Genomic DNA, 12,855 nt, shown 5'->3' on the forward strand with positions numbered 1-12,855 from the left:
AATATGGTTCAGAAAACTATCCTCCAATTTAGTGGATGTAATAATTAGTTAAAAACCCCAGTTAAGTTTCAAGTTTATTGAGTTTGTTTACAGACAGTAACACGTTATTGGCTTCAGTGTGTTTTCTATATTTGAAAGTTGACGTTTTTCAATTTAGTCCCTAGTTAAATTTAATTAATGATTAGTCCTAAATTTAACAAAAAAGAGTGTGTCTTTAATTCCTCACTTGAGACAAAAAGGCATGTGGTTTTATAATTTTCAACGACTAAAAATGAATAAAAATCAAAAGGTATTAATTTAAAATATTGTCATGTTTACAGATAAAAATATATTAGGGGACACGAACAAATTAAGGGAAACTTACAAGACTAGGTAGGGTTATAAATTTTAACTGAAACACAACTAAAACAAGTGTTCCAGGTTGCTAAATGTTTCACTTTGTTGTATCCATTACCTTGCCCTCTGTAATAACTCCCAATGTAATGGTCCAGTTATCATGTTAAATGCCTTGGGATAGCAGAGTAAGTGAGCACCTGAAGTCAAAAGCTAACTGATACTGTAAGTTTGCCAAATCTTAGAACAAGAAAATAATAACAATAGTTTTGTTCATCTGTTATCAAATCAACACAACTTGACAATTAATCTCAATTGATCCTTGAAAGTGTATAAAAAAAAAGGAAAAATTGACAGATAACATAATAAAGGGAATGAAATTCCATACCAAGAACTATGGATTTGAAATTTCTTTTAGTATATCCTTGAAATAAGAAATACACCTGTAGTGTTGCCTAATGCATGTGAACCAATCTCTTCTATCCATCCCCAAAAATATCAAAATTGGTACTATATGATGCTAATAGCATGACACTTAGGAGGCATAGATAAAAACAATTTGGAGAAATCAAATCATAGGCAACCAATCAAAACTAGAGAGAGATTAATTGTTTCCAAATATATTAAATACGGAAAAGACAAACCTCTAGCAGCATATACCATTGCTAGTTCTGGAAACCGAATGTCATAACAGATGCCTATGCCAATGCGTCCAACCTCTACATGAATAAACTCACATAAATTTGTTTACTCAAACACAGAACTTTTTACTGCAAGAAAAAATATTAAATCACTCCTTGACATGATAGTCAAAATACGCGTTCTGTTCTATAAATAAGGATTGGATGGGAAGACTTTATAGGGTGCTTTCTTCTATCTTCAGTATCATTAGGCTAAAACTACACCACAAACATAACTAGTTAAAAGCACACCTACACATTATCCTCTCCTTCTGAAATAACCTCCAGAATTCTATATAACTGTTTCGTCTTTCACATCTACACATATACTCACATTCGAGAAACCAGAAATACGTAAAAACATTTAGTCTGAACAAGTGATATAATTCACAAAAATTCCTCCATAGAGACATACAATGGTTGATTGTGCATAAGATATGGTAGAGTAGCATGTAATTTATAAAATGACGCAATATGAAACATTTTCAAACTACTTTAAAATGTAATTTCATTGTATACCAAAATATTTCAAATGTGCAAGTTGTATTTTCCATGGTATACCAAAATAGTAGAAGTTGTAATCATTACAACTAATTAGAGTTAGGAAATCTCTCAAAATTTCTACATTTCTTCAATCATCAAAAATCTTTCTCATGTCCAGTATTAGTATTATCTTGACGTTCATCCTGAAACAATTAAACAAAATGTACAAACTTTTTAAAATATTATCAAGTTTATAAATAAAAAAAGATAAATACAAATTGAATGCAAATTATATGTCTATACCTGGTCCAAATAAGGATCATGAGTGGAAGTAGATGAACCTGGAGCAACTACACTATTTTCTTTCCTTAAAACCCGTGACATCATATGTTCTATATCCCCCTCATTCAAATCTGGGTTTTGTTGCTTAAGCACAAATTTCACAATTGCTTCTAAACCTTCAACCTTTTGAGTTAGGGAGTTCACTTCAATAGCATACCCTTTATGGATAGCGGCAATTTCTTGATTCCTTTTTAATATTGATGGTGTCACAGTCCTTCCATAGCAACGAACTCGACCAGGCCTTTCTTTTCCAAACATTGATTCAAATGTTTTTTCCATAGTTTCACTTGATGCGTTTTCCATAGAACCTTCAAGCATAGACTGAAATATATGTACATATATCGTAGTTAATGATTAAAAAAAAGAAGCATATAGACACGTTTTGTAAATTAAAATAAACTTACAATGGCATCTAGTGTTTCTTCATCCACTGCTTTTCCTTTCCGAGTAGGACGACCTTGACGTGTTTTTATAAACATTTCAGCTCTAGTGACCTCTTCACCATCCTTTTTTGTAGCACTCTTTAAGAATGAAAAGTTAATAGTCAGTATTTGAAATTTTAAGCTGCAAGAAATAATGATACAACTAGATTTATACGATGAGAGAGAAACAATTAAAATAATACCAATTGAGCTCGAACTCTAGCAAAGTTTATTGGTCCCATTCGGTGCATATACTTTTGTGTTTTCCTATTGCTTGCATTTTTTTCACTAATGCTCTATATTTTGGGACAAGAAAAATTATCAGTATACTAAACAATAGTTCTAAACAGAAACAAAAACAAAAATTGAAAAAAGAAAATAGAAACAAAAACAGAAACAGCTATAGCAACAACAACAAAAACAGCAGCAACAACAACAGCAGCAACAGCAACAACAGCAGCAACAACAACAGCAACAACAGCAGCAACAGCAGCAACAGCAGCAACAACAACAGCAACCAGCAACCAGCAACCAGCAACCAGCAAACAGCAAACAGCAACAGCAACAGCAACAACAACCAGCAACCAACAACCAGCAAGCAAACAACAACCAGCAACCAAACAGAAACAGTAAACAGCAAACAACAAACAACAAACAAAAACAGAAATAGAAAAAGCAACAGAAATAAAAATAGAAGAAAACAGAAACAGAAACAAACGAAAACATAAATAGAAAACAAAAACAGTACCAAAAACATAAACAAAAACTAAATAAAGAAAATAGAAAACAAAACATTTATGTGATAACAACATTAACACACCTGGATAACAACATTTTTCCAATATGCAATCAAATTCTTGAAATGATGTTCAGGAACGGATTGTGGTCGATGTTTCAGTCGTTCCTTCATGGTGGGATATTTTATAAAATATTGTCTCTTGATATGACATTTGTACCGTCTCCATGCATCATTTATGCGACAAAATATTGCTTTCTCTCCATTCTTAGAAATAATAAATTTTTCCTGAATATAAACACATGTCATTAATATCTCATACATATTATATCATTACACACAAAAAAAATGATTCAAATACCATGACGTATTTCCATATGCGATCCTTGTAATCCTTAAGCAAAGCCTTGAAGTTTGTATAAATCAATGGACAAAAGTCTGAATTCCTAGCTATGGTCCCAAGAAAGTAACTTAAATCAGACACCACTTTGTCATTGGGACCAACAGGCTCTCCATGTTCGTCCAAGATAACTTCTGGACGCTCTTCAATATTTCTTGCATGTATTTTCAAGCATTGAGTCGATCCTCGAGTTTTTTTCTTGCTAGTGGCTAATTGAACATGAAAATTGTTTAAGTTGTAATTTATATATATAAGTGATGGAATGCAAAAATAACAAGCATTAAACTTGCCAAATAAAGTATTATTACCTTGTTCAACAATTATTTCATGGTCTTCTCCTTCATTCAAGTTTTCTTCTTCATGTCCTTCATCTTCTATTTCTTTTTGAAATTCTGCATCTTGGTGGTCCTTTTCTTCTTGAACCACTTGATTAACTGTTTCTCCATTTTGATCAAGAAACTCACCAATCAACATTGATCCACATACTTTGGTTGGTTGTTTCTTCTTAGGAGCAATTTCCATCTCAATCATTGAGTGATAATCTTCTATTAATACCTTTTTCTTCTTTTGATTTACCCTTGAGCTATCATGTTCCCCTCTTGCCCTCTTTATAGATTTTGATTTGTCCTTGGATTTATCAATTGTATTTGATCCTTCTCCCATAACATTATCAATCCTCTTATAACTAATCTCTCTTTGTATCCTCTCTTTGGATAGTTGTTTGGCATTTGAATTGGCAAGTTCAAGTAAGGCAACTTCAATGTTTTCAAGCCTTGATTTACTTGTTTCTTCTTTTGTTGTCACCTTTTTTTTTCCTTGATTTTTGGCACGAACTTGAATAAAAGATCGTGCAATGGCTTGTATCTTGGCTCTTGAATCATTAATGGCTTGTATTGGGGTCTTATTATTTTGGCATCCCACTTGATAATTGGACAAATTAAATTGTCCATTAGAAACAATCATAGGTTCCCTAGTTGTCTCAACAATGCTTCCTTTTTCACGTTTGACATGGAACCTCCTAAGCAATTCCTTACTTGAATCTACTTCCTTTCCCATTGACTAAAACAAGAACACAAAATTGTGAGTGATGGGTCAATGATAGATACTGAAAGTGACAAATATAACCTTCATTGTAACTTGTGTATCATAAATAACTCATAACTCAAAGATATGTTAAAGCAGAAGTTCACCTCTGAATAGTGAATATGAGATATTCTCCCTTGTTGTTTGAATAACTGAAGCCAACAGATGATTAAGCAAAGAATTGATACAAGCCTGCCAAGAAATAATACTATAAGTTTGTTGCAAATAGAAAAATGGCTAGATAACACTAGATAGCAAGAATTCTAAAATGTATGCAAAAGTGTAATGATGTGTCCACATTTAGTATTGGAAAAACAAATATATAAGACAATAGTAGTAGTAGTAAGTAGTTAAAGGTAACAAAATTATTACCTATTTTAAGTATCTAGTCCATGAAGTCAAATAAAGTTTCATCAATATCATCTTCATTAAAAACATTTCTCTGCCCTACACTAGAAGATTTTTCAAATATTGTGACAGGCATGTCTTCCCTAACCCAATTTAGTTCACCATCATTGTTTGCAACATTTAGTTCAACACCATTTGATTGGTCACCCATGTTAAATAAATCTCTTGGAACCTTTTTCAAAACATAATGCCTATTTGCATCTAAAGGGTCTTCGATATAAAAGCATTGATGGACTTGAGAAGCTAGCACAAAAGGATCATTTTGGTAAAGCTTTTTGTTGAAATATACACAAGTAAGTCCATATTTATCTTCTTCGACCTCAAACCAATCACATTTGAACATCACAAACTTGAAACTACCATAATAATCTAACTCAAATATATCTTTGATTGCACCATAATATGTTATGGGTTCAATTTTTGGATTGTCATCCTTTGTGCTTACAAAACTTGAAGTCAATGAAACCAATGTTACACCAGAATTTTGAGTTTTGTGTTTGGCATCCCGCTTCATAGTATGAAATCTATATCCATTAATGAGGTAACCTGAAAACCTCTTTGCAACATTATTTGGCCCTCTAGAAAACTCTTTAATTTGAAAAGACACGTCATCTTTCAAGGCTCGAGTTTTGAACCATTCACTAAATTCTCGACTTTGGGTTTTGGCCTTCACCCACTTTCCTCTTTTAGTGCCCCTATTAACACTCTCATCAAACTCTCTGCAAAGGCATCGATATATTATTGGTTAAAACTACATAATAAGTTTATATGACAAGATATAAAGGATAGGAAATTATTATCATACTTGATGTATATGTCAATTGCATCACAATTGAATAAGAGGTATCGATGAGCTTGAGCTTTCGATGTGAAATCTATAGAAAATGGTTTACCATTACTTTTCCCTCCTATAGGGCGACCAAGACTTGAGAAATAATCAATTGCATCTATTTCACATACATCATTGTGATCATAATTGCGACGTTCTCTGTTTAACCTTGTTTCTACACCTCCATGCAAATATCTTGAGCAAAAAGTCAAAGCCTCTTCTGCCAAATACCCTTCAACAATAGAACCTTCTGGGTAAGCTTTATTTCGAACATAATTCTTCAGTCTGCATAAATATCTTTCAATGGGGTACATCCATCGAAATTGAACGGGGCCACCTAATCTCACTTCATTCGGCAAATGAATAGGTAAGTGAAGCATTATGTCAAAAAAACTAGGTGGAAAAATCATCTCTAATTGACAAAGTATTTGTACTACTTCTGCTTCCAAGTAATCCATATCTTGCACTTGTATAACCTTTTGACATATAGAGTGAAAGAATGACCCAAATCGAATTAGAGGATCAGCCACGGTATCAGGCATAATGCTTCTTATTGCCACTGGTAGTAAGTAATGCAACATGAAATGTGCATCGTGACTCTTATAACCAGATATTTTCTTGTTATTAACATGCACACACTTTGAAATATTTGATGCACTTCCATCTGGTAATTTGGCAGCCTTAAAAACACCACAAAAGATAGATTTCTCATTAGCATTCATTGAAAAACAGGCTGCTGAAAATTGTACTCGGCCTTTATCAATCTCCCTTGGATGAAGATCCTTTCTTATTCCCATATTTTGCAAATCATAACGAGCATTAACATGATCTTTTGTCTTCCCTTGAATATCCAAAAGAGTGCCCAAAATACTATCACATATGTTTTTCTCAATATGCATGACGTCCAAATTGTGACGTAATTTATTTGTTGCCCAATAAGGCAACTCAAAAAAGATTGATCTCTTTTTCCATGGACCATCACTTGTCTTTTTTGCATTCTTTCCGAATTCATTGATGAAATCTTTTAACATTTCTACGATTTCTGGCCCTTCTAACATGTGTGGTGTAGATCCAAATTCTTTTTTTCCATTAAAAGACTTCTTATTAGATCTCCAAGGATGGCTCATTGGTAAAAAGACACGATGGTTCATATAGCACATTTTATGGCTATGTTTCAAGTAGGATGATTTAGTGTCATAATTACAATATGCACAAGCTAATCTTCCTTTGGTGCTCCAACCTGACAACATCGCATACCCAGGGTAGTCACTGATAGTCCATAGAAGAGCGGCACGCAATAAAAATGTTTCATTTTCTGAAGCATCATATGTTTCTACTCCAAACTCCCATAAATCTTTTAACTCCTGAATCAACGGTTGAAGGTACACATCAATATCATTTCCTGGTGATTGTGGTCCCGGAATCAACAATGATAACATTGTATATTCAGGTTTCATGCACAACCAAGGTGGAAAGTTGTACACCACCATCATCACAGGCCACGTGCTATGTGATATGCTCATGGTCCTAAATGGATTAAAGCCATCACTAGCCAGACCAAGTCTTACATTGCGCGAATCAGTAGAAAAATCTTCATGAAGACTATCAAAGTTCTTCCAAGCTTCACCATCAGCGGGGTGTCTCATTTTCCCATCCTTCGATCGTTCTTCTTCATGCCATCTCATGGACTCAGCAGTCTTTGAACACATAAATAGTCTTTGAAGTCTAGGAATCAATGGAAAGTGTCGCAATACTTTGGCAGGAACTTTATGCTCATATTTTGGTTGTTCAACCTCAGAATTGGCATTTGGAAATTCCTTCCATCGTGAAGATTTACATATACTGCAAACATCTAGACCCTCATTCTCTTGCCAAAATAACATACAATCTTTCGGACACGCATGAATCTTTTTATAATCAAGGCCTAGATCACCAATCATAGTCTTTGTTTTGTTAAAAGAATCAGGAATATTCAAACTAGGCATAACCTCTTTTAGTAATTGTAGGAGATCAGTGAATGAAGAATTGCTCCAACCATGAAGACATTTCAATAAATACAGTCGAATGATGAAAGATAAAGTGGAGAAGTTTTTACTCCCAGGGTAGAGTTCTTGATTTGCATCATTAATCAAATGGTAGAACTTTCTAGCTTCATCATTAGGACCCTCTTTGCCTCCTTTTGCTTCTACCACATTTCTATGTGTGTTATACAATAAGCCATAAATATCATCTTGTGAATCTTCATTATCTATCATGTCATCATCACTTTTTGTAGTCGAAGATATTTCTTCTCCATGGTGAATCCAAACCTTATATCCTTTTAGAAAGCCCGTGGCTATTAAATGATCATAAACCACATGTCTTCTTGCCCAAACACAGTTTCTACAATCAGCGCATGGACATAAAATCTCACGTCCTTGAGGTCTTCCTCTAGTGTAAGCAAAATCTAAAAATGACTCAAGACCATCTATATATTCTCTGCTAAACCTTGGAAATTTTGCCCACTCTTTCTCCATCACCTTTAATGTAAAATATAAACAAATTATATGCAAGGAATTCTTCTAATTAGTTGCCTAAGAATTAACTATTAATAATGTACACAAATTATATGCAAGAAATATTGTATAAATTGGGATTGTAATTACAAAATATGCAGCTGACACATAGGACACATAGGAGATAAATCTGCAATTTAAAATTATAATTCTTAATTCTCTTATATAAAACCTATTTTAATACTTTATATATATATATATATATATATATGTCTATTTCGTAACGTAAAAGTGATTTCCAATCATCTCATATTTTGAATCCTAATTAAAATGATACTTACTAAAAAATATTAAAATACAATAACTTAAACTTAAATATTGTTAAGTCCAACCAGACACTTTGAGCTAGAATATTGATAACAATAGACTATTCAACTATTTAAATGAGCCAAAGACAAAATATATACAAGTCAATCACATTTTCTTACTGAAACTTCCAACTTCAAGAATATGGACAAAGGACCTATTGTGCAAATTGTCACAACTATTTGCTATCAATAAAGTCCTATTAAAAAAGGAAACAAGGAAATAGTAACAATCAAGTAATTTACCTTGTAAGTGTCACTTTTTTCCAAAAATTCTTATATCATTCACCTATGAAATAAGGTTTGAAACTTCGGTGCTATCAAATAAATCTTCATACAACTTCAGTTCATCAGCCAAATTCACCTAAAAGGGAAGAAATAAAAAGGGATATTAAATATAGAAAATAAAATCCATCAGAATAAAAAGGGCATATTAAATATAGAAAATAAAAGATAAACCTGGAGGGTATTCTTCTTCCCTCTATCTTCCTTTTATAAAGGGAAGTGGTCCAGCCTTTCACACGTGTAAACTATAAATAAAATTTATTTTTATTAAAATAACATTAAAATAAATTTTATCCTTTTAGGAGTAGTACAATATTTTAGTACGTAGTTTATGGGATTAAAAATATACATATATATATAATTATTGAAGTAAAAATTAAAAGTAATCTTACTAGACTTAAAAATTATAATCTATTGAAGTAAAAATAAAATAACAATAGCTACGATTGTTGAAGATAAGAGTAGACTTACTAAACTTAAAAATTATAATCTATAAAAAATAAAATGGGATGAATAGGAATTTATTAGACAGAATATATGGAACAACAATCACATAATAAACAATAAATTATTAATGGGATGGGAGAGATTATAGAAGAGTATAAGATATTATATGCAAAATGAAAGGCTGAAATTAGCATAGTAGAATGTGAATTGAGCTAGTTACATTAGTCTTTGATTTGGAGATTATGATGGGTGTTCAAAAATTTGATTCCAAATTAATGCCTTCCTAATGCTCATCAATCAATATAAAAAACTATTATTAGACTAATATATGCAAGAATCTTTCATTTATGTTGGAACTAATATATGTGTTGTCATTTACGTTGATAATTCCAATAATTAGATACAATAAATTCTCCTAATCAAAATTATAAAAAAAAACTATCATAATACTTAATTATGGTTCTTAATTCTCTTATAAAAAACTATTATAATACTTAATATATATGTCTACTTGTTAAGGAATTCAAAATTCAAAATTATTGGGTATCTGAGTTTTCACATTACAATATGATAACATTCAACAGACAAAAGTGCTAGGAATAGATGGATTTTTCATAAGCTGCAAAATGACTACTACCTTATTTATGGGCATGCTCATACAGTGCTCTTGTTTTTTCATTCTCTCTCATTTTTAATAACAAGAAAGTTGATACAGTTTCTCTGCTACTAAGAAATTACAACTTAGCTACAACACTGTATGATTATCAATTTTAGTGATCTTATTGTCTCTTTGCCTTTAAAAAACACAATACTTGATGCACATCATCCATAATTGTTTTGGTATGAAAAGCAGATACAATAGTAAGTATAGATTAATCTTTAAACAATTGATTGGGAAAAAAGGAAATTTCTACTAAGTCCACAGAATATAATGGGCATGTAAATTTTCCTCTTATGCATTTCTACTAAGTTTATACCTTTGCAGCACCAATTGCAAAATAACAAATACCAACCAACTGATTAAATTCTGATAAATTTGAATATTCACAATTGATTAGCTTATACTATTCACCTTGATTGAATGTGTTCAATTGAGGTCCAATTAACAAGTCCAAGCTACAATTATAATTAAAAAGAAATACACTCGAAAAAGTAAATAAATCCTAAAATCTGAGTCCATGAAATACTAAAGAAAGAAAACAAAGAATTATTTTGAGTGCAGAGGTTATTGTTTCTCATCATGTTTCTTGTAATTTTCCTAAAATCCATCTTGTTCCTTTTCTTGTTGATTTATGCACTAATCAAGTTGACTAGTCTCCATTTTAAAAACAGAGAAGCTGAGCTACTAGTTGGACTTTAACCAAACTGAATGATGTTACTGGGAAACTATTCTGCAATATTATAAGCCACTTAGGTTGTCTGTGTCCTTTTAGTTTGATACAAATGCTTTAGTAAGTCATAAACTAAAAGTTCTTTTCCTTAACTATAGTCCAAGAATCCTTCACTTAACTGTAACAATATAGGAATTTATGGAATTTTGAAACAAGGATTTTATTAGTCAAATTGTGAAATTGCCAAACTAAAGATTCAAGAAATGGTAAAAGAAGAAAGCAATGTGCTGAACCTAAAATTAAAACTAGGAAATCCAACAGAGAACCTAAAATGCAGAAAATGCAGAAAATTCAACAGAGAACCTAAATGCAGGAAATCCACCAGAGAACCTAAAAGCCAGGAAATCCAACAGAGAACCAACAATACAGAAAATATCCAACAGATAACCTAAAATGCAGGAAATCCAACAGAGAACCTAAAATGCAAGAAATTCAACAGAGAAGCAAAACAGAGCACAATGAAGAACGAACAGATGCGAAAATGGAAGGAAGAAAACTTAAACCTGTCTCTTCACATCATTTTGCCTCCGACAACGTCATTGTGGTTGAATTTGAAGAACGAACAGCTTACATTACTACTCGCACAATGCCACTCCTGCTTCGTAGCGAACAGCTTAGGGTTTCTCTTGGCACAAGGTTTCGGCTTCGACTTAGAGTCTTCGTTCGTGATGGCACAAGGTTCACTCACTCAATGCCAGCTCAATGACGACCACTCAATGCCAACTCAATAACAAGGTAAGTTCGTGACGAAGCTGAATCTTAATTATCACAATTTAAAAACTTAATTATCACAATTTAAAAACTTAATTAATCACAATTTAAAAACTTAATTATCACAATTTAAAAACTTAATTAATCACAATTTAATCATTACAATTTAAAAACTTAATTATCACAATTTAAAAACTAAGCCTATATGTTATTTAATCACTTTAAAAATGTTATCTAAAATATTAGTTAAACACCACATTTTAAAAAATGTTGCCTAAAATACTATTTAACATGTCTACAATTTTAAAAGCATTCTTTGAAGTACTCACAATCTGGTCCACATTTTATAAAATGTTGCTTAAAATAAATAGGCAACACTTTTTCTAAATACTTTGAGATAAAGGTAAATAAATCTTACTAAGTGGGCAACAATAAAAAAGTGTTGCTTATACTCACTTTAGGCAACACTTTTCTACCCGTTGATATGTCAGCGTTGCCTAAAGTAAAAAATGGTGTAGTGTATAACTTATTTCAATGTGTTATTCAGTAAATTTGTTATACATGAAGATGTTTTAAAGTCATGTTTGTTATTTCGTTGCAGGTAAAAAACAACGCACTCAGTAAATTTTGACGGATGTGCCAATGTATTAAGGATGATGTTTATCAATGACACATGTACAGTTTTGTTATGTAATCTTGAACAATTGTGGTAGATGTTCAGTCACCCACATGCAATGAGTGGTTGTATATGTTTGTATGAATTTTTTTTTTACCGTATTCAAAATATTTTGAAAGATTACAGTGTACATAGTTATCCCCAAAATGCGGTAAATTTATTGTAAATCAATGTATTATGTGTGTAGTCTTAGCAGTGATGCATTTTCCCTTGAGACACCTAATTTGAGTCTACCCAAAGGCAAACATTACTTGTATTTAAGCACTAATGCTTTTTGGCATGCACTAAATAATTTGGATTAAGTGAAAATGGTTCAGTGCTGAAGGTGTCCAATTTAGCTTGCACGAAAATATTTGGATTAAGCGAAAACGGTCCAGTGCTGAAGAGGTCCAATTTAGCTTGCACGAAATAATTTGGATTAAGCGAAAACGTTCCAGTGTTGAAGGGATCCAATTTAGCTTGCACGAAATAATTTGGATTAAGCGAAAACGGTCCAGTGTTGAAGGGGTCCAATTTAGCTTGCAAGAAATAATTTGGATTAAGCGAAAATTGTCCAGTGCTGAAGAGATCCAATTTAGCTTGCACGAAAATATTTGGATTAAACGAAAACGGTCCAGTGCTGAAGAGGTCCAATTTAGCTTGCACGAAATAATTTGGATTAAGCGAAAACGTTCCAGTGCTGAAGGGATCCAATTTAGCTTGCCCGAAATAATTTGGATTAAGCGAAAACGGTCCAGTGCTGAAGGGATCCAATTTAGCTTGCACGAAA

General features: G+C 32.2%; 2 protein-coding genes and 1 long non-coding RNA gene across 3 annotated transcripts; all 3 read right to left on the reverse strand.

Annotated features, from left to right (window-relative positions):
* Positions 1–1,651: 1,651 nt before the first annotated feature.
* Positions 1,652–4,452, reverse strand: LOC137818026 (uncharacterized). The gene is made up of 7 exons (XM_068621249.1): positions 3,705–4,452; positions 3,358–3,605; positions 3,081–3,284; positions 2,464–2,556; positions 2,243–2,359; positions 1,800–2,159; positions 1,652–1,699 (listed from the first exon to the last, which is right to left on the reverse strand). Exons 1-7 carry the CDS (start codon positions 4,450–4,452, stop codon positions 1,652–1,654), a joined length of 1,818 nt encoding a protein of 605 aa, XP_068477350.1.
* Positions 4,453–4,864: 412 nt separating this feature from the next.
* LOC137818027 (uncharacterized) lies at positions 4,865–8,232 on the reverse strand. The gene is made up of 2 exons (XM_068621250.1): positions 5,693–8,232; positions 4,865–5,606 (listed from the first exon to the last, which is right to left on the reverse strand). Exons 1-2 carry the CDS (start codon positions 8,230–8,232, stop codon positions 4,865–4,867), a joined length of 3,282 nt encoding a protein of 1,093 aa, XP_068477351.1.
* A 373-nt stretch (positions 8,233–8,605) lies between these two features.
* Positions 8,606–11,318, reverse strand: LOC137818889 (uncharacterized). Its single transcript, XR_011082168.1, has 3 exons — positions 11,203–11,318; positions 9,036–9,106; positions 8,606–8,940 (listed from the first exon to the last, which is right to left on the reverse strand). It is a non-coding gene; the product is annotated as an uncharacterized lncRNA (long non-coding RNA).
* Between the last annotated feature and the right edge of the window lie 1,537 nt (positions 11,319–12,855).

The sequence above is a fragment of the Phaseolus vulgaris genome, chromosome 10 (assembly GCF_000499845.2).
Source record: "Phaseolus vulgaris cultivar G19833 chromosome 10, P. vulgaris v2.0, whole genome shotgun sequence".
Classification (NCBI taxonomy): Eukaryota; Viridiplantae; Streptophyta; class Magnoliopsida; order Fabales; family Fabaceae; genus Phaseolus; species Phaseolus vulgaris.